Genomic DNA, 23,260 nt, shown 5'->3' with positions numbered 1-23,260 from the left:
ACCTGGTTTGTTGGAGAGAAGAAAAAAGCTAGACATTTTTGTTGAGGTGACACACAAATAAATGAGGAGAGAGAATATTGAGTATCATGATATGATATCGTGTCATATTAAATGATGTACTAGTATGTGTCATGCATGACAATAAATAATGTCAATATGATATCAAACTATGATACTATGCATTATGGACGTAGTACCATATACTAGTATCATATGCATGACACAGTCTATGATACTTTCCATTGTGACCAACCTAAACATTTGTTTTTTACAGAATGGTGACTAAACAAATTCTTTACTCTAGAGTATTCACTAAATTCGCGGGTCTCGTTTTTCTAAGTTGTGACATGGGCTAAGCAAATTTTCTTTACGCATATTTATTCATCTCTATTAGCTATTGCTCGATTTATCTTAATACATTACGAGGACAAAATTTAAATTATTTTGTTCCGCAAATATATAAAAGGTCATGTATCAAGTAGCACATACCCTTGCAAAAACACTACTACAAAAATTGAAAACTACACACTAAGTCATTATGATGTCGAAGTTCTGCATCCACCGTCAATGCGGTGTGAGAAAAAGTTTGATCCCTGCACTAGGCCTCCTTCTCAGCAAATAAAACTTGTTCACACCTTTGAGCTGATGTAAGTAGCGCCCGAGAAGCCATCAATGTAGACCAGAAGACACCGATGGCCGATCTGCAAATCAAATCGCCGCTCCACAGAAAGAAACCACTCTAGAGAGGGCCTAGAGAACACCCTATATCTCGTCAGGCAGAGTCACAGAACACAAACTTTACATGGTCTCAGCCAGGATTAGCCAAACTTTGTCACTCAAACATAAACAGTAAGGTTTTACAACAAAGCCTTTGGGGCCCACCTACCTAGAATTATAAGTGAAAAAGTGACGGGAGCAACTAATTGAGGGGTATCCCTTTGCGGGAGCCCCTCAAGAGTCACTTTGGGGAGGGTTTCTCCCAGCCGCCGTCACGTGTGTTCTGGGCGCTCCTTGAGGAATTTTTTTTTATATGTTTTTGGGTTTTAGATATTTTTTCCCTTTTGGGGGGTTTTCAGATTTTTTTCGGTCTCCCCTAAGTTATGGATAAAAATGCGTGAAAAACGTGTTTTCCCTTCGGCGAGAGGCACAAATATGCATCACGTGGATACACAGGTTTGCTTCTGCGAGAGGCACAACTATGCCTCACAGGAAAAAAACACATTGTTTCCTTTTGTGGGAGGCACATATTTGCTTTCGCGAGAGGAACAGTTGTGCCTCTCGGGAAAGAAAAAAACACGTTCTTTTCTTCCTCGGGAGGCATAGATTTGCTTATATCTCGATTTATTTTTCTTCCCGCTTTTTCATGGAAAAAAGTTTGTCGAAAACTATGAACATAAGACCTCAATGTGAGAGGTGCAATGATGAAAAAGGTTCATGACCTCGACGCACGGTTTAAAAGATAAAATATTTTGAATAAATGAATCTACAAAATAAAGGAAAACTCTTAGGTTGCGACAAGTGACGGACATGTGAAAGTGCGCTATAACGACTAGAGGGGGGTGAATAGGAGATTTTTACAAATTCATCACTGAGGAAATTCCTAGTGAGGAAAGTCCTGAGTCATGAACTCGATGCAGCGGAAATAGTGCTATTACGGATGTGCAAAAGTGACTACACAAAAGTACTCAGAGTGAATGGATAGGTTCGGTTTGCAATGGTCACTTAGACAGGATAAGCATGTGATGAATAACTCAGGTGAAGAATTTGAGGTGAGGAATTAGGAGAAAGTCTTTAGTCAAATTCTTCAAATAGTACAGATGAAAGTCTTCAACATGCAACTGGGTAAATGAAAAGAGTTGAAGAAATATAATCAGTAGCTCGATGAAGCCAGTGGTTGATGACCCAGTTCCAACTACTGTGACAGTTGTACATCTGGTTTGGAGTGGCTTGGTATTGAAACCAAAGGACACACAGTCCCTACCGTATTCTCCTTGAGCTAAGGACACACAGTCCTCGCCCAACACTGGCAGTAAGTCTTCAGGGGAGACTTCCAAACCCTCAAAAACTCAGTCACCGGGCGATCCACGATTGACTGTTGGATGCTCTGGACCATGACCCCTAACCGTCTGGAGGATGCACAGTCCTCAAAGCTAACAAATGTCGGTTCCACATGGGAACAATCTCTTCAGTGATGCTCGATCACTTTGGGTTTTGGGTTTTGGTTTGGATGTTTGGGATTTTTCCTCACTTGATGATTTTCGCTCAAAGTCCTCGAGGAATTGGGTTGCTCTAAATGGCACGTGTCAGATTCTCTTGGAGCAGCCAGCCAGCTAGTGGTTGTGGGGCGGCTATTTATAGTTGGGGAGCATCCTGACATGATATTACATTATTGCCCCCAATGATATGACTGTTGTGTGCATAAGATTGGGGATAGGTGGCGCGCGGCGCGGAACGGTCAGAACTTTCAACTGTGAAAGTCCTCAGGTCTCTCATATTCCTCACTTTGAGAACCTGGTAGGTGTAGGTTTGAGTTGAGCATCATGAGGAAAAAATTTCCTTAGTTTTACCTCGACCCCCTTTAACAGTAAGGTGTTCCTATGACTCAAGAATGAAGAAAATGAAACAGAAAGAGTAAATCTTCAGACTTTAAAGTCTTGAGAGTATTTTCTTCGGGACACATCGAATTCCTCATCTTCAATGTCTTCATGAGGAATATCAATTTCTTCACGATCAAAGTCTTCACCCGAAGACATATATTTTTAGCGGTCGATATTCATCAAATAACTCAAACTCCTCAGTGACTTATAGAGCATGTGTAAACTCACAAACATATCAGTCTTTTAACGTATAAGGCTTCAATCCACCAAAATCACTAAGGGACACTAGATGTACTTACAACATGCAATATGCCGTTGTCGTAATCTAGAAAAGTGAGAGTGTCCTTTGCAAGGGATACCCATGAATTGTTTTAGACGAATTTGTTAAATTTATCGAAATATAATAAGGTGAAAAATTATATAAAGTTGTATGAAAGGTGCCTCTAAAGGTGTTTGTAGCCTATCTGCACCCTTTGCCCTAAAAACATTTTTTATAATTTTCATTTTTATTTATTAATACTAAAGTTAAGTATATTAAAGCCACTTCTAAAAACACTTTTGATAGACGTACATGTCTTGTTCCACTAATAAGTTTAAAAGTAGCTTAGCTACTGATACGTCTCCAACGTATCTATAATTTTTGATGGTTCCATGCTATTATCTTGTCAAACTTTGGATGTTTTGTATGCCTTTCATATCTTTTTTGTGACTAACTTATTAACTCAGTGCCAAGTGTCAATTCCTGTTTTTCCGTGTTTTTGAGCCTTTTCACACGAGAATATTAAACGGAGTCCAAACGGAATAAAACCTCCAAAATGATTTTTTCCGGAACAGAAGATACGCACGGAGCTTGAGAACCAAAGCAAAGGGCACCAGGGGAGGCCACAAGCCCCCTAGGCGTGGCCAGGGGGCCGCGCCTAGCAGGCTTGTGGGCCCCCTATGGCTCCTCTGCCTACTTCTTCCGCCTATAAATCCCCGAAAAATCCAAAACCACGGGAGAGATCCACGAAAATACTTTTCCGCCGCCACAAGCTTCTGTCTCCGCAAGATCCCATCGGGGGCACGTTCTGGCGCCTTGCCGGAGGGGATTCAGATACGGAGGGTTTCTTCATCAACACCATTGCCTCTCCGATGATGCGTGAGTAGTTCACCATAGACCTTCGGGTCCATAGCTAGTAGCTAGATGGCTTCTTCTCTCTCTTGCATCTTCAATACAAAGTTATCTATGATCTTCATGGAGATCTATCCGATGTAATCTTCTTTTGCAGTGTGTTTGTCGAGATCCGATGAATTGTGGATTTATGATCAGATTATCTATGAATCTTATTTGAGTTTCTTCTGATCTCTTATATGCATGATTTCATATCCTTGTAATTCTCTTCGAGTTGTGGGTTTTGTTTGGCCAACTTGATCTATGATTCTTGCAATGGGAGAAGTGCTTGGTTTTGGGTTCATACCGAGCGGTGACCTCACCCAGTGACAGAAGGGGTAGCGAGGCACGCGTCGTGTTGTTGACATCAAGGGTAAAATGATGGGGTTTATATCTATTGCATGAATTTAACCCTCTACATCATGTCATCATGCTTAAGGCGTTACTCTGTTCGTCATGAACTCAATACACTAGATGCATGCTGGATAGCGGTCGATGTGTGGAGTAATAGTAGTAGATGCAGAAAGTATCGGTCTACTTGTCTCGGACGTGATTCTTATATGTATCATCATTGCCTTAGATATCGTCATGACTTTGCGCGGTTCTATCAATTGCTCGATAGTAATTCCTTCACCCACCGTAATATTTGCTATTTCGAGAGAAGCCTCTAGTGAACACTATGGCCCCCGGGTCTACTTCACATCATATTTTCATCCCTACACTTTTACTTTGTTGCACTTTCCGCCTTCAGATCTCACCTTGCAATCAATCGTGAAGGGATTGACAACCCCTTTGTAGCATTGGGTGCAAGTTTGCTGTTTTTGCGCACGTACATTGGTGCCTCATCTTGATACTCCTACTAGATTGATACCTTGGTTCTCAAACTGAGGGAAATACTTACTGCTACTGTGCTGCATCACCCTTTCCTCTTCAAGGGAAAAAACCAACGCAAGCTCAAGAAGTAGCAAGAAGAATTTCTGGCGCCGTTGCCAGGGAGCATCAAGTGAAGCTTATCCAAGTAAGTGTCGCAAACTCATCTCTTGCATTTAGTTTTTTGCCTCTCGTTTTCCTCTCCCCCACTTCTGAAAAACAAAAATTTACAAAAATATTTGCCTTTTTTCGTTCGCCCTTTTCTTTCGCTTGCTTTCCGTTCACTTGTGTGCTTGTCTACTTGCTGAAGTCACCATGACTGAAAACACCAAACTTTGTGACTTCTCGAATACTAATAATAATGATTTTATTAGTACTCTGATTGCTCCCGCCACTAGTGCGGAATCATATGAAATCAATGCCGCTTTGCTAAATCTTGTTATGAAAAGCAATTCTCCGGCCTTCCTAGTGAAGATGCCGCATCCCATCTTAATACCATCATTGAGTTATGTGATATGCAAAATAAGAAAGATGTGGATAATGATGTGATTAAATTGAAGCTATTTCCGTTCTCATTGCGAGATCGAGCAAAAACTTCATTTTCATCTTTGCCCAAAATAGTATTGATTCTTGGAACCAGTGCAAAGATGCTTATATATCCAAGTATTTTCCGCCTGCTAAGGTCATCTCTCTCCGTAATGATATCATGAATTTTAAGCAACTTGATCATGAACATGTTGCACAATCTTGGGAGAGAATGAAATTGATGATTAGAAATTGTCCCGCTCATGGCTTGAGTCTTTGGATGATTATAAAAATCTTCTACGCTGGTTTGAATTTTGCTTCTAGAAATATCTTGGACCCCGCTCCGGTGGAACTTTTATGGAAATCACATTAGGAGAAGCCACAAAACTCCTAGACAATATCATGACAAACTATTCTCAGTGGCACACTGAAAGGTCACCTACTAGTAAAAAGGTACACGCTATAGAAGAAATTAACTCGTTGAGTGCTAAGATGGATGAGTTAATGAAATCGTTTGCTAGTAAAGGTGCTCCTTTATATCCAAATGATATGCCCTTGTCTTCCTTGATTGAGAGTAGCAATGAAAGCTTGGATGTTAATTTTGTTGGTAGGAATAATTTTGGCAACAACAATGCTTTTAGAGGAAACTATATTTCTAGGCCTTTTCCTAGTAATCCCTTTAATAACTTTGGCAACTCCTACAACAATGCTCATGGAAATTACAATAAATTACCCTCTGATCTAGAGAGTAATATTAAATATTTTATCAACTCGCAAAAGATTTTCAATGCGTCCATAGAAGAAAAACTACTCAAAATTGATGATTTGGCTAGGAGCGTTATAGATGTCTCTTGATATTGATGCTTTGAAAGTTAGATGTGCTCCTCCCAAGATCAATATGGATGGATTTGAAAGCTATGCATGTTTCCATGAATGAGAGTAAAGAAAGAACCGCCCAAATTCGTGCTAGACATGAATGGCTTAAAAAGGCGTGTTCTCATGATGAGAAACACGAAGATCTTAAAGTGCTTGGTGTGACTCCCGTTGAATCCTTGTTTTCTAGTGTCAAACCTAATGATGATGGGGCTGGATATGAATCCATCTTGGTTGAAAACGTCCCAATGATTTGGAGTCTATCTATCTTGATGCTAAAAGCATTGAAAGTGGAGTAGAGGATATCAAAACTTTGAGTAGTAATGAAACTACTACTTTGGATTCCAAGGAACTCAATTATGATAGTTGCTCTTTGATTGAATGTATTTCCTTGATGCAATCCATGCTAAACTCTCCACACTCTTATAGCCAAAACAAGGCCTTTACCGATCATATCGTCGATGCTATGATGAAATCTCTTGAAGTGAAACTTGAATTGGAAGTTTCTATTCCTAAAAAACTTCATGATGAGTGGGAGCCTACTATCAAAATCAAGATCAAAAACTATGAATGCAATGCTTTGTGTGATTTGGGTGCTAGTGTTTCCGCGATTCCAAAGTCTTTATGTGATGTTCTAGGCTTTAATGAGATTGATGAGTGATCTCTTAATTTGCATCTTGCGGATTCTACTGTTAAGAAACCCATGGGAAGGATCAATGATGTTCTTATTATTGCAAATAGGAACTATGTACCCGTGGATTTCATTGTGCTTGATATTGATTGCAATCCGACATGTCCTATTATTATTGGTAGACCTTTCCTAAGGACTATTGGTGTTGTCATCGATATGAAGGAAGGGAATATTAGATTTAAATTTCCATTAAAGAAGGGCATGGAAGATTTTCCTAGAAAGAAAATAAGATTGCCTTATGAATCCATGATGAGGGCTACTTATGGTTTGAGTACCAAAGACGACGATGCGTGATTCTATCACCTTATGCCTAGGTAAGGGCGTTAAACAATAGCGCTTGTTGGGAGGCAACCCAATGAATTTATCTTTGCTTTTTGCTTTCTGTTTTTGTTGCGTCCACACCATAATAATTCTGTTATGATTGTGTCTTTTGTGTTTCTTTTTGTTTTTGAGCCAAGTAAAACCTTTATGACTAGTTTGGTGATGGTTGTTTGATCATGCTGGAAAAAGACAGAAACTTTTCGCTCACGCAGTTATTTTTCATTTTTATCCATAAAGTGCTTTTGAGTTGATTCTTTTTGCTGCTGGTTGATATGCCAATTGCCCAAACTTTCGTAATTTTTCAGAATTTTTGAGATACCAGAAGTATACGAAGTATACATATTTCTACAAACTGGTCTGTTTTTGACAGATTCTATTTTTGTTGTGTTGATTGCTAATTTTGATGAAACTATGGATAGTATCGGGGGGTGTTAGCCATGGAAAAGTGAGAATCAGTAATCTAACACCAATATAAATAGAAATCAAGTTTGCTACAGTACCTCAAGAGGTGGTAGTTTGTTTTCTTGTGCTAATGATATCACGAGTTTCTGTTTAAGTTTTGTGTTGTGAAGTTTTCAAGTTCTGGTTGATGTTCTCATAGACAAAGGGATAAAGAGTGGAAAGAGCTCAAGATTGGGGATGCCCACGGCATCCCAAGCCAAATTCAAGGACACCAAAAAGCCTAAGCTTGGGGATGCCCCGGGAAGGCATCCCCTCTTTCGTCTTCAATCCATCGGTAACATTACTCGGAGCTATATTTTTATTCACCACATGATATGTGTTTTGCTTGGAGCGTAGTGTATTATAGGAGTCTTTTCTTTTTGTTGTGTGACAATCATCCTTGCTGCACACCTTTTGAGAGAGACATGCACTCATCGTGAATTTGCTAGAATACTCATTGAGCTTCGGTTATATCTTTTGAGTTAGGCAATTTAGCTCACATGTGCTTCACTTATATCTTTTGAGCTTGATAACTTTGCTCTAAGTGCTTCACTTAGATCTTTTAGAGCACGGCGGTGTCATATTTTGGAGAAATAAGAACTCTCGATCTTCACTTATATCTTTTTGAGAGTGCTCTCTCTGAGTAACTTGGTAGTTGGCTTATGCTATGAAAGTAGTCCCAAAGGTGATAGGCGTCCAAAGAGGATACAATAAAACTTCCATATTCATGTGCATTGATTATAAAGACAAGTTTGATTCCTCTCAAATAGTTTTGAGACATGGATTTGGTAATATTAAGAGTTATGTTAGTAGGGTGTTGTGAATCTAGAAATACTTGTGTTGAAGTTAGTGATTCCCGTAACATGCATGTATGGTGAACCCTATGTTAGGAAGTCGGAGCATAATTGATTTATTGATTGTCATCCTTTGTGTTGCGGTCGGGATCGCGCGATGGTTAACACCTACCAACCCTTCCCCTAGGAGTATGCGTTTAGCACTTTGTTTCGATTACTAATAAAAACTTTCGCAATAAGTATGTGAGTTCTTCATAACTAATGTGAGTCCATGGTATAGATGCACTTTCACCTTTCACCATTGCTAGCCTCTCTAGTGCCGCGCAACTTTCGCCGGTGCACAAACCCACCATATGCCTTCCTCAAAACAGCCACCATACCTACCTACTATGTCATTTTCATAGCCATTCCGAGATATATTCTCATGCAACTCCCACCATTCCGTCTCATGACATGTGTCGTCACTTTCATATTGCCATTGCATGATCGTAAGATAGCTAGCGAGATGTTTCAACGTCATACGCCAAGCTAGATCGTTGCACATCCCGGTACACTGCCGGAGGCATTTCCTATAGAGTCCTCATCGTTCTAAGCATTGAGTTGTGAGTAAATTAAAGTGTGATGATCATCATTATTAGATCATTGTCCCACGTGAGGAAATAAAAAAAAGGCCAAAGTTGCCCACACAAAAAAAAGAGATATGGAAAGAGGCCAAAGTGCCCAAACAAAAAAAGAGAGAAAAAGGGAGAAGGGACAATGCTACTATCTTTTTCCACACTTGTGCTTCATAATAGCACCATGTTCTTCATGATTGAGAGTCTCTTGTTTGGTCACCACCATATGCTAGTGGGAATCTTCATTATATAACTTGGCTTGTATATTCCAATGATGGGCTTCCTCAAAATTGCCCTAGGTCTTCGTGAGCAAGCAAGTTGGATGCACACCCACTAGTTCTTCTTTTGAGCTTTCACATACTTATAGCTCTAAGTGCATCCATTGCATGGTAATCCCTAATCTTTCACATTGATATCTATTGATGGGCATCTCCATAGCCCTTTGATACACCGAGTCGATGTGACCATCTCCTCCTTTTTGTCTCACAACCTCCACCACACTCTATTCCACCTATAGTGTTATATCCATGGCTCACGCTCATGTATTGCGTGAGAGTGGAAAAACGTTTGAGAAAGTAAGAGTGCAAAAACAATTACTTGACCAATACCGGGGTTGTGCATGATTTAAATTCGTTGTGTGGGGATGATGCAGCATAGCCAGACTATATGATTTTGTAGGGATGATTTTCTTTGGCCTTGTTATTTCGAAAGTTCATGATTACCTTGCTAGTTTGCTTGAAGTATTATTGTTTTCATGTCAATAGCAAACTATTGTTTTGAATATTACGGATGTGAACATTCATGTCACATGAAAGAAGTTACAAAGGACAAATATGTTAGGTAGCATTCCACATCTAAAATTCAGTCTTTATCACTTCCCTACTCGAGGACGAGCAGGAGTTAAGCTTGGGGATGTTTGATACGTCTCCAATGTATCTATAATTTTTGATGGTTCCATGCTATTATATTGTCAAACTTTGGATGTTTTGTATGCCTTTTATATCTTTTTTGGGACTAACTTATTAACTCAGTGCCAGTTCCTGTTTTTTCCATGTTTTTTATCCTTTTCAGAGGAGAATATTAAACGGAGTCCAAACGGAATAAAACCTCCAAAACGATTTTTTCCGGAATAGAAGATACGCAGGGAGCTTGAGAACCAAAGCAAAGGGCACCAGGGAGGCCACAAGCCCCCTAGGCGCGGCCAGGGGGCCCGCGCCTAGCAGGCATGTGGGCCCCCTGTGGCTCATCTGCCCTACTTCTTCCGCCTATAAATCCCCGAAAAATCCAAAACCACGGGAGAGATCCACGAAAATACTTTTCCGCTGCCGCAAGCTTATGTCTCTGCAAGATCCCATCTGGGGCACGTTCTGGCGCCCTGTCGGAGGGGGGATTCGGATACAGAGGGCTTCTTCATCAACACCATTGCCTCTCCGATGATGCGTGAGTAGTTCACCATAGACCTTCGGGTCCATAGCTAGTAGCTAGATGGCTTCTTCTCTCTCTTGGATCTTTAATACAAAGTTCTCCATGATCTTCATGGAGATATATCCGATGTAATCTTCTTTTGCGGTGTGTTTGTCGAGATCCGATGAATTGTGGATTTATGATCAGATTATCTATGAATCTTATTTGAGTTTCTTCTAATCTCTTATATGCATGATTTCATATCCTTGTAATTCTCTTCGAGTTGTGGGTTTTGTTTGGCCAACTTGATCTATGATTCTTGCAATGGGAGAAGTGCTTGGTTTTGGGTTCATACCATGCAGTGACCTCACCCAGTGACAGAAGGGATAGCGAGGCACGCGTCGTGTTGTTGCCATCAAGGGTAAAATGATGGGGTTTATATCTATTGAATGAATTTATCCCTCTACATCATGTCATCTTGCTTAAGGCGTTACTCTGTTCGTCATGAACTCAATACACTAGATGCATGCTGGATAGCGGTCGATGTCTGGAGTAATAGTAGTAGATGCAGAAAGTATCGGTCTACTTGTCTCGGACGTGATGCCTATATGTATGATCATTGCCTTAGATATCATCATGACTTTGCGCGGTTCTATCAATTGCTCGACAGTAATTCGTTCACCCACCGTAATATTTGCTATTTTGAGAGAAGCCTCTAGTGAACACTATGGCCCCCGGGTCTACTTCACATCATATTTTCAGCCCTACACTTTTACTTTGTTGCACTTTCCGCCTTCAGATCTCACCTTGCAATCAATCATGAAGGGATTGACAACCCCTTTGTAGCGTTGGGTGCAAGTTTGCTATTTTTGCGCAGGTACATTGGTGCCCCATCTTGATACTCCTACTGGATTGATACCTTGGTTCTCAAACTGAGGGAAATACTTACTGCTACTGTGCTGCATCACCGTTTCCTCTTCAAGGAAAAAAACCAACGCAGGCTCAAGAACTAGCAGCTACTCTCCACATAGATAATGCACATCAATTCTGCTGTTGACCTTGCGCAAATACTCAGGGCCACTTTGATTCAAAGGAGTTTTATAGGATTTCTGGAGATCGAAATCCATATGTTTTATGTATTTTTTTTCTATGTTGGCCCTTTGATTCATAGGATTGGACCCCATAGAATTTTTTTTCTATGTAATCTTTTGTAATATATTTCATAAAAAATCTAACATCCACTTCAACCTTTTTTTAATTTATTTTTTTCATGGCATCATACGCTTATTGCTAATTATGTAGAATTCAAATGGGCATGCCACTGCTTAAGGTGTATGTGAGTAGCTTCCATTTATACGTGAATCCTGAATGTAAGTATTGAAATTAAAATGGACTAACCTCCAACCGTTCGAACCATAAGGCTGGTCATAGTGGGGAGTATCATATAGTAGTATCATGCATATGATAATATTGTATGATACTACCTTCATAGTGCATAGTATCATAAACTATTATCATAGATGACCTTATTTATTAACATGCATGACACATAAGTAGCATAGCATTTAACATGTTATGGTATCTACCTATGTTACACTAACCTCATCTCTCTTCTTTAATTGTCTGTCACATCAGCATGTTTGCTAGTTTTAAGAACATGATACTACCTAAGTTACTCTCACTATGGCCAGCCTAATAAGAGATGCAGACGAATAAAATATTTGGTCCTCCTTCATTGCAAGGGTGAACGTGGGTATGTGAGTTGCATGCATGTATATTAACTCTCCCTCCTTGCATGCATGCACATGCATATGAATACATGCACATAGGACAAAACGATGACATCAGCAAAAGATTTCACAAAAAATCAATTTCAAAATATTTTGTAGGTCAAACTATCGCTCTGATTCAAAAAATATTTTCACATGAAAAATTTGTCACGACGAGACCATCGAAACTAGATCCCATATTAATATGTTCTGACGATTCTTTTTTGGGTGAAAAGTTATCAGGGTCGGGCTATGTAAGTTATCATCTCTCTGGTTCATACATTATCATCTTGTTTATATAGAAATTATCGGGGCATAAAAATGGTCAACCAACCTTTTCCCCACACGCAAATGAACAAGAGGACATAATAGCTAATGTCATCCTATATTCCTCACTATTCAAAACTTCAAAATAATATGTAGCTCAAACCATCACTCAGATGGAAAAAAAACTCGTTTTTACATAAAAGATTTGTTGCAACAAGGCCTTCAAAACTAGATCCCATATTGATATGGTCGAATGACTTTTTTTCGGGTCAAAAGTTACCACTTCTGTGCTAATTAAGTTATCATGGATGTGCTACATACGTTACCATGTTGTTTACAAATATATTACCGGAGCATAAACCTGGTTTCTCAGAATTTCTTACCGGGTTGTGTTAAAGTAATCAAAGTGTTTATGCATGAGTTATCATGTATATGATTTGTATAGTACCAAACTATTTACACGAAAGTTATCAAGGGTATGTTTTTAAACAACCCATTCGCATAAGTTATCAGGATGGAGGAACATAAGTTATCAGGTTTTCGATGTGTGAGTTATCATGCTATTCATACAAAAGTAACTCGGGGATATTTCATCAACCTCCACCCCCATGCCAAAGTTATAAAGACCAAGGTACAAAAATTATCAGGTCTGCAATGTGTGAGTTACAATGATGTTCACATAAAAGTTACCCGGGGGATGTTTCATGAACTACCCCTGCCCCCGAGCACCAAAGTTACCAGGAGCGGGGTACAGAACTTATCAGGCCTATGATGCGTAACTTACCATGCTCTTCACACAAAAGTTACCATGCAGCTCGCGTTCATTCTGACTCATGCATGTGTACACAGTAATAGACAAAATAGAGGGTATCGACATTAGATTCTTTTTATTTCAAATCTTTAAAATGTTTTATAGGTCAAACGATCGCTCCGATTCAAATTCCGCCTTCACATAAAAAATCATCCCAATGAAATCTTCAAAACTAGATCCTATGTTGGTATGTTTGGACAACTTGTTTTTCAGGTCAAAAGTTATCATGTCTGGGCTACATAAACTATCATGTGTGAGATATGTAAATTATCATGATCTATACACTGAAGTTATCAAGGTATGTTTCAACTACCTATTTTGTCTGGGTCAATATTTATCATGATATTTGTAATTAAATTATCATGTATGTAATAATATCGTCTACCATCGGTGTTGTCTCTTGTCCGTGAGGTGAGGTCCACGTGCAGACACGACATGACCCCTTAGGAGCGTGTCGGGTCATGCCCGTTTAGGAGTGTGTCGGGCCATGCACTGCCACCTATGATGAGGTCTATTGTGCGTAAAGTACCATGTTGTTTAAACAAAATTTAGTGAGGGTATGCTTTTCAACTTCTTTTGCCCTATTCAAAGTTATTATGGTGTTTGTACCTAAGTTATTAGGTATGGAGTCGAATATTACCATGTTATTTACACAAAATTAACGGGTTTATACTAAAAAGACTTCGTCAAAAGTTATCGTGGTGTTTGTACGTGAGTTATCAGCTGTGTTGTGACTATATTGCCACGTTATTACACAGAAGTTGTGTGGCTATATTTTCAACTTTTATCCCGTGGTCAAAAAAGTTAGCGTGTTGTGTTTAGTGAGTTATCTGATCGACGATGCATATATTACCATGTTGTTTGCAAAAAAAGTTAGGAGGAGTCTTCTTTCCGTCCATCACCATACTATGAAGGCGAAGACATGCCCGTTACTTAATTGGACAACCATCACTACGCATCATTTTCCTCGTCAAATAGGTGTCTGATTGGTGTGTGAAATAATTCAGTGGATGTTCGGACCTATTTTGATCGTTCATGCTATGTTCATTGCCTTGTGGCTCAATAAGTCCAAAGGGTGAGGGTATGTTTTCAACAACAAAATTCCACTAGTCAAAATTCTCATGGAGTTTATACATAAGTTATCAGGTATGTGGTGCGTATATTATCATGTAATTAAGCATAAATTATTGGGGTATCTCTTTAACAACTTTTTTACGTGTTAATAGTTACCACGATGTTTGCACATGAATTATCAGGTCTAGGGTGGGTAAAAATATCATGCTATTTACACAGAAATTATCAGCGGATGTGTCTTTAACAAAAAAAAATCCTCTGGTCAAACTTACCAAGGTATTTGTACGTAAGTTATCATCCTTGAGGTGTGTATATTATCATGCTACTTGCACAAAAGTTACATGATATGCTTTTCAACAAGTTTTATTCCGGAGTCAAAAGTTACCAGTGTCTATATGTGAAATATTAGCTCTATTGTATATGTGTTATCATGATATTTACACATAACTTATCAGAGGTATGTTTTACAACAACTTTCCCTTTGGGTAAAAAATCTACCGCAATATTCGTACGGAAGTTTTTTCTCTAAAAAATTACCGCAATATGTGACTTATGAACTTTTTTCTCTAAAAATTCTGGTCGGTTTTGTTGTTTGTGAGCTTGGTAATTCAAAAGTAGTTCAAAGCAACAGATCAAATACATTTTGTCTTCAACATAAACAACTAGGTGTTGGATTGGTTGGTTGGCTAGCTACAGCTTAAACGAAACCACAGTTTGAATCCCTTTGTGCGCATATATTTTTGCGACGTTAAATCACATCCCGTCACTAGACGGTCGGATTCAAAATCCGCGTCATCCGCGGTGTTTGGATCTGTTGCAGAAATCCAGTCGTGTGGTAAATAGCAATCTCATTTACATAAAAACTAGTTAAGTTACATTGTGATTTTAAGTGTAACTTTTTTTTCTAAGTATATGTAAACGACCGTCGATTCAAAATGAACGTCATCTGCGGTGTTTGGATTTGTTACAGAAATTCTGTCGTGTGAAAAATAGCAATCTCGTTTACATAAAAACTAGTTGAGTTATATTATGATTTTGTGTGTAACATTTTTTTTCTAAGTATACGTAAATGATGTATCATATTTTTATAAAAAAGAGCAAAATAGTTACGAGAGGAAGGATGTGAACATTGAACGTTGGGTCACCCACACACCAAGACCCTACGCTAACTCTACACAAAACGATCTAGCTAGATCACCTACACCAGCACCGGCAAGTTTTCAATCCATTATTTCGTCTAAGATTTGAAGGGCTAAATCTAAAGGCCTCCTGAACTGATGTGCTCGGTCTAACACCCTGGCGTTCCTTTGTTTCCAGAATGCACACGTCGTCGTGATGATCAGGGTGTCGAATCCACGCCTATCCTGTCTCTTGAATAAGGCCCTGTTTGGTTCATAAGTTCTAGAACTTTTTTTAGTCCCAACTTATAAGTCCTAAGTCCCTAAAAAGTTCTTGCCTGTTTGGTTCATAGGACTTAACATGGACTAAAAGACCATATTACAACTATAAGTCCCTATAAAACTCTCCTTAAGAGTCTTATTTCATAAGTTCCAAATGCTCACTTTAAGTCTCTCCTGTTTGGTTTAGATGTGACTTAAAAAGACTTATAAGTTCTAAGTCCCTATTAAGTCCGTGTAACCAAACACCCCCTAACTTCCTAGATCGAGTCCACCATTCGGTGAATGTTTTGGTAGTGGTCGGGCAGCCCACGTTTAGATCAAAACTCCTATGCCACACCTCCCTCGCAAAAACACATTGTGTTACGATATGTTGTCTTCCTCCTGTAGTCAAGTGTAATACCGAAAAAGATATTTTTATATGTTTTTTAACACTATACATACGCAAACGTTCATATACATGTGCATACATTCATCCATATGAATGCATACCACATCCTTATGAGCACATTCAATAGACCGAACCGTCATATCATCTTGAGATTTACGAAGTCACCATAGGCGTCTCGTCGTTGACGGAAACATCTTCTACCACTAAAATTGTATCGTCGGAGATTCTGAAAAAAATCTAAAAATAATGCAAGCATGAGAACATGAACTTTGATGGGCTGGGGATATCGTTATTTCTTTAACCATCCAACTACAAGTCGGTTACTAGTGTTTGTTGTGTACTTGTGTTTCAGTGATTGAAATTGAACTGTCTCTATGCGGTATCTCGGTTCTCATGAAACGAAACAGATCAGATAAAGTGACACTTGAACCCGTGGGAGATGATTTGCTGCGATTGTTCCAACCATGCGTCATGCGTGGATGGATTATACGTACGGGAAGGCAAGGCAAGATGATCACGATCAATGTTTAAAGGAATGAGAGGTAGAACTCTAGTGATGTCACCGAGGCACTAATTTACAGATAAATCTGGTCAATCGGCTCCTCAAAGTGCGCTTCCTTTCCTAGTCCTGCGGCACGGCCGTCGTTGCGCGTGATCCCGCGGCGCCGGCGACGCATCGGCCACCGGCCTCCGGGTGCATGAAGAGCTTGAACCTCCCGTCCTCCTTGCACGACTGGAGCAGCTCCTGCGACGGCAGCCGCATCTCCCGCAGCACGAGCCGGCCGTCCTCCCGGTGCGCCCGGAGGGTCAGCCACGGCCGCCCGCCCTTGCCGATCACCGATATCGGCGGCGGGAACGCCCTCCCGCTCCTCGTCGTCCGCCTCGGCATCACGAACCCTCGGTCGCCTTCCTCGTCGGCGCCGTCGAGGTGGTGCTGCTGGCTCTTGCAAGGCTGGTCCGGGCCTTCGACCGCGGCGACGCCATCCATGGCGACGTCGTCGGGGTCTAAGCTCTCGGCCCCGAGCGCCTCGGTGAGGAGGTCGGAGAAGGGGTGGAGCTGTGACGGTGGCCTCGACGATGGCGCGGGACGGGGGCGCCCGGAGGACCACGTAGGGGCTAAGTAGGGCGGGAGGTGGAGCGGTGGAGGCGCCATGGCCGAGTGGGCGGACGAACGGGCGTCGCGCTCAGGTGGAGGCACGGTGGTCTTGGATGGCTGTGTAGGCGGCGTACGTACATGCGGCAGCGGTGGCCGGCTGCCGACTATATATATATATCCGCAATCGCGAGAGAGCAGTTACGAGAGTGGCGCCGATCGAGATGATCGAGACCGGGTCTCCGTGGGGGTTGGCGGTGGGCGGCCTCGGCGTTTGCGCTCGGGCGGGCGCATGCATGCATGGCGATAAGGCACGGATCCGCAGAAACAGTCGTTGTTGAATAATTGGCAGTTTTTTTAGAATGGTACAACAAATGACCGTGGCTTGTAACGGGATAAAATATTACAGTTTTACAGTTAAGGTCCTGTTTGGAACCATAATAGATTATGATAATCTGGATTATGAATATAGATTACATAATCTGGTTTTTATAAAAATAATTCAGGTGGGCATGTTTGGAGGCCAGATTATATAAACTGTAAACCAGTTTTTAAATTGTATAATGACATGTTTGCCCTCTGTTTACAAGGAAAAATAGAAAAGTGGCGATGGCACTGCGTAATTCTCTTAAAGTTTACAAGGATAACACGTCATTTGTAATCCATAATCTCATTTTAGCTGGGGTAGAGCAGATTATGAGATTATAATAATCTGGTCATTTAGTTTATAAAATCTACAATATAAACTGTCCTGTTTGGAAATACAATAGATTATAAACCAGATTATATAATTTGGATGGTTCCAAACAGGGCCTAAATTAGTAGATGGGACATCCAATCTCTAAATCAATGCTTAACATGAATTTCTCTTGAATGGCATATATTATCATTAAAATTTGTTTGCAGATCAAAAAGATTAATTTGCTTTAGTACCAAATTTCACTTTACACATTTTTTTATCAACTTGCAATGTAGTGTATTCATGTGTCCTGAGCAGCTTATCTTCTTTTGTCTCATTATTTTGACACAAAACATAGTTTGCTTTATTATGTAGTCGTCTATCTCGGTGAGATAAATAGTGTCTAAAAACAAATTGTATTTTGTATTCTACTACCATGTGTAAATGTTAATTGTATACTTCATAAGCCGTTCATATAGTATCCCTTAAATTATATGCAACGGTGCATGTATACAGAGATATTAAATTATGCAGGGAACATGCTTGTCTCAAGCATCCGTTTAATAGCCCACCTCACACGTATTCCTTCTTTTATTTCTCGTGCATGTCAGTAGCTCCTCTTTCCTTCTTTATTTTTCATGTACTCCCTCCGTTCCTAAATATAAGTCTTTGTAGAGATTTCACTAGTGGACTACATACGGATGTATATAGACATACTTTAAAGTGTACATTCAATCATTTTGCTCCGTATGTAGACACATAGTGAAATCGCTTAAAAGACTTATATTTAGGAACGGAGGGAGTAAGATATAATTAGCCCTTCCTTCCTTTCTCATTGATCATCATCTCCGAGAGACTTCCTAATACCCATGACATTAAACACGTATATAAATGAGATAGATTGTATGTAAATCAGCAATGTGGGACTATTTATCGGCCTCAACCTTCCCTTGTACACACCGGATGTTATTTTCTGCCCTCTGCTCCTGCTGCCTCCTCCCTTTGCTTACCACCGCTGCTGCTGCTTGCTGCGAACTCGATGGCGTCCATGTGCAGGGGCAGGTGGAACCCTCCGCCGGCGGGTAGGCAGTGGAGCGCGTCAATGGAGCCGCGGCAGCTTCTGCCCTCTTGTTCTCTCATCCTGACCAGGATTTCTCTCATGGCCACGACAATGAGCGTGCGCCTGACGCCCTTGCCCGACGGCGTGCCAGGTACACGTGCAGTGGCACCCTACTTTCAGTGTCCTTTTGCTGCTGCTCGTCGGGCTCGGGCTCCAGGTAGACGAACCGACTCGGCCACGCGGGCACCTCGACGGGCGTCAACGCGGTCACCTGCCATCCATCCGCGAACGCCTCGCTCTGAGTTCGCCAGCTGATGGCGCCCGTGTCCTCCCCTACGACCGGCGCCGCCGTCCCCCACCTCGCCCATGTGGGCCGCAGCGACGCGTCGGCGCCCCCGTCCTCCCCTGGAACCGGCACCGCCCTCCGTTTCCTTGCTCACGCCCGCCGCAATGCGTCGTCCGCCGTGACGCGAACGCCTGGCTCCGAGTTCGCTAGCTGCTGGCGCCCCCGTCCTCCCCTACGATCGGCGCCGCCGTCCCTCGCCTCGCCCATGTGGGCCGCAGCGAACGGCCGCCGCGACGTGCTGGCGCCCCCGTCCTCCCCGGTACCGGTGCCGCCATCCTTCCGCGACACGCCGGCGCCCCCGTCCTCCCCTAGTACCAGTGTCGCCGTCCTTCGCCTCGCTCACGCCCGTCGCAGCCAACGCCCGCCGCGACGCGTCGTCTGCCGCGACGCCTTGCCTCGTCCGCTAGTGGTGCGTATGCCTGGTGGTGGAGAACCCGAACGGATAAGCTAGCAGTGGAGGACAGTGGCTGTTTTGAAAAAACGAAACGTTTTTTCCAGTTCACCGCGGGTTGATTATGAAAAAACAGGGGGTGTTTTTACAAACTGCCACGACGGACGACCAGAAACTGTATTTACTTTATTATTAGGTAGAGATATCTAACTTTCTTTAACGTCCGTGATGCAAGGCCGAGCGCTACAGAACGCGAGCGAAATCCGTGTGATGGAAGGCGTTGTCGTTTACGTAACAACATATACAGCCAGTCATCAGCGAAGCCAGCTCAATAATCCAGAGTGGTTCAATAGTAAATTTTTATTTGTATTTAATTACTCATATTAAATTTTACTCATTTTTTGCTATAATATATAGGCTGTAGATAGGGTGGTCCATGGACCATCCGGACACCCCCCCCCCCCCCTAGCTATGCCACTGCAGCCGGGTCCATATACGAGTTTTGCTACACCCATGTAAGGTTACGTGATTAGCATAGTTACATGCTGATTTGGCTCAGTTTAATTGGGACTTAATGGACGCACTTGCTTACCCTGAAATTCAAGGGAGGAGGGATGTTTAATTATTAGCTTAAAAGAGAGGTTATGTAAGCTTGCGTAAAAGTTTACCTAAGTTTATCATTTTTGGACCCCCTAGACGCGCCGACAGGCGTGCCGTAGTGGCCCGGGGTAGTTAGGGGCTTTGGGCAGAAGCCGGCTACAGTGTCGAAGCGCACTGTAGCGCGTTCTGGAGCATCCGTATGACCGGCATAACTTTGTCTAAGGACAGGGGCATGTGTCACGGGGTTTTCTGAGATGCTCTTTGATGCTCACATACTGATATGGGCATTGGATATAGAAACGAGACGGAGAGGGATGTTGTCCAAGGTGAAACAATGAGGGTTCTACCCCTCCAATCATTAAGTTGTGGTATTGAAAACTTACTGTGGTTAGAAGAGTACTAGGACATAATGTGGTAAAAAGTTGGGATCAAGGAGAATATATACTAGAACAGCTCAAAAATATGACTTTGAAAAATCACCAAAAGGTGTTGAGGATGATTTGAGCTAGATAAGATGGCCTACTAGCCATGATATTTAACTAGACTAATAAGCAATAGGATCAAATGGTCATGACTAAAAATTTGTAGCTTATTTGGAGAAAGTGACCAATGCAAAAGTTTCAAACACTAGAAATCAACAGAAACAACTTTGTTTAGATCTAGCTAAGCTAGACTGTTCTAATTCATTCACCACTTGGTGTAGTTGCATCATTAGGGTATTAGAACATGTATACAAAGTTTGAGATCATATGGTGACAGTTGGCAATATAAAGTTGATCAAATTTCAATGTGGACAAAGAGGGGTTTAGGGCACTTTTATGAACTAAAACAATTCGAATTGGGTTAAAACTTGGCAAGATCGTTATATGAGGTATATGTGACTTGCTATAAGTTTCACGAATTTATTTGACAATATTTTTTATAGAAATATTTCAAATACTTTAAATATCCAGAAAGGATTTTGGAGGGATTTGTCCAATATTTTGAACATGATGATGTGTTGAAACTCATATATATGTAAAATATATGTTCATTAAGTTTCCCTAAAAAATTCAAATATTTCTAAAACATAAAAATAAATTTCCCTATAAAAGACAATTTGTGGCCTCAAAAAAGTTATTTAAATAAAATACGAAAATAACTTTTATAATAATATTTTTGTGGTTTTGGTAAGTATTATATATAATAGGTTCCAAATAAAATATTTGAGGCAAAAGATTTTCCTGAATTTGAGAAGTTGTAGTGTAAATCTCAATTCAGGGTTTTTTGAAAACCTAAATCAAATAAATGCTTTTTTGGACAAAATGATATTTTATAAAAATATTTTTATGTCCTATACACATGGCATGATCATTGGGCAAAGATTTGGATCAAGGAGATGGGTTTTGAGAGTGGGAGGGTTTTACGAATTAAGGCACAAACAAGCAAATAGCAATCAAGTCAAGCATCTTATGCACACAAAAAGTTTTTGTTGGTCAAATTTTTTGAGTTTTATTAACTTAGTCATGTGAGGCAAAACGCAGAGCGTGACACTCCTCGCCCTCCAACCCTGCGTCCATCGACCGACGGGATTCATGTCACAGACGTCAGCCTTAGGACGTCATTCTCACATCAAGCACGCCTCCTCTGTAGGGACCTATAGGCCGAGCTTGATGTAACTATTGTGTCGTTGAAGGAGGGAGCATCCAATCTCCATCAGTGGATGTTGCGCGTGTCTTCCTTATTGGGGAGGATTGAAGTTGTGGTATCTTACTTTAAGGCTCTATTTTTGTTGTCCCTTGGTGAACGCTCGTCTCGTCCCGGGGATTGCTACATCCCCCTCGTAGGGAGGATGTTCTTGTTGCAGCACTCTCGTCTGGGCAGATGGACACCGATTCGCGATATGTTGACCTATGCTTGATGAAGCACTGGCATCGCCTCTTGAAATATTGCCTACTGCTTGGTGTGATGCGGTGGACCCTATTGTTCCATTGGTGAGGAGAGGGGAGTTTCTTGACCCAATATGTTTCGGAGGCTACTATCTTGTTGTCACACCCTGCTGCCTCCTCCCAGACTGATGTGTGTTCTGTCGTACATTTGATTCCCTACTTAATGGAGCCGCTTGGTTTCAACACGAAGCACACAAGACATCTGATTCCTTGCTCGAAGGACCCGCTTGGTTTCAACAAGGAACACACGATGGGGGCTTTCGACACGCCTGGTGTTGTGGTGGAGTCGCAAGTTGATCCTATGTTCTTGGAGGCTATGCTCTGGCCGTCACGCACTCGTAGCTCCTCATCGTCTTGCATGGTGTAGTCCCTTGCATGTCCGATGTTGGGTCGAGAGGAGCCGCTTGGTTGCAACGCGCCAAACGTTCTAGTTGAGCCTGTGGTTGAGGTATGCAATGTTGCTACGAAGGTGGCGCAAACTAGAACAACATCATTATCTCTGGAGGATTTTCTCAACAAGGTTATGTGTTCGCTCCCACAACCGTTGCTTGAGACCCCAGTGCCTTCGCATGGGGAGAAGAATGACGGGCGACGGAGCGGGCCGCTCGATAAGAAGAACAAAGCGTGCAATATCCCGACATCCAAATGCGCAAAGTATAGGATGTTGAAGGCTTTTAGTGAGCTATCGAAGGTCAGCAAAGCACAGGGTCCAGAGCAAAAGATGCAAGCATACCTGGACATGTACAAAAAACCACTCTCATCACAGGTGATCGACGCATTGAGCTCTTTGGCGATGATCACAGGGAAGTCAAAGTTGGACCTCTCAGGATGTTTTCCACAAGATAATGTTAGCACATGATTCTTTGAGGATGAGACAGCAGTGTCATTCAATATGGATGATTTCCCTTCGACGAACAGATGTCAGTTTGGTGGCACTTGAGCCTCGCCTAACTATTTTGGGCCTAGGAGCTAATGTATGGCTTCGACGATGTCACTTAATGTTGTTTTTGTCGTGTTCCTATCCCAAGTTCTAGTGCCTCTTTTTTTCCTTTTTCTCTTTTTTTTGATTTTTTTTGGGTTTTCTTTGATTAACCGTGTGTTAGGTTTTCAGGTCTGTTTTTTATAAACTTGATTATATCCCTTCTTTTTAATGAAATGCAGTAACCCGCCTTTC

The 23,260-nt window shown here is 41.4% G+C and overlaps 1 protein-coding gene across 1 annotated transcript; it reads right to left on the bottom strand.

Annotated features, from left to right (window-relative positions):
* Positions 1 to 16,427: 16,427 nt before the first annotated feature.
* On the bottom strand, positions 16,428 to 17,182 carry LOC123430257. Its single transcript, XM_045114133.1, has one exon. It carries the CDS (start codon positions 17,140 to 17,142, stop codon positions 16,612 to 16,614), a length of 531 nt encoding a protein of 176 aa, XP_044970068.1. The 5' UTR covers positions 17,143 to 17,182; the 3' UTR covers positions 16,428 to 16,611.
* Between the last annotated feature and the right edge of the window lie 6,078 nt (positions 17,183 to 23,260).

This window comes from Hordeum vulgare, chromosome 2H (genome assembly GCF_904849725.1).
Source record: "Hordeum vulgare subsp. vulgare chromosome 2H, MorexV3_pseudomolecules_assembly, whole genome shotgun sequence".
Taxonomy (NCBI): domain Eukaryota; kingdom Viridiplantae; phylum Streptophyta; class Magnoliopsida; order Poales; family Poaceae; genus Hordeum; species Hordeum vulgare.
Note: the sequence above shows the minus strand (reverse complement) of the source record. Positions and strands in the feature narration are given on the sequence as shown.

Bases quoted from the DNA above. Each gene is read 5' to 3' on its own strand.
- LOC123430257 (XM_045114133.1), bottom strand. From the start codon at position 17,142: ATGGCGCCTCCACCGCTCCACCTCCCGCCCTACTTAGCCCCTACGTGG.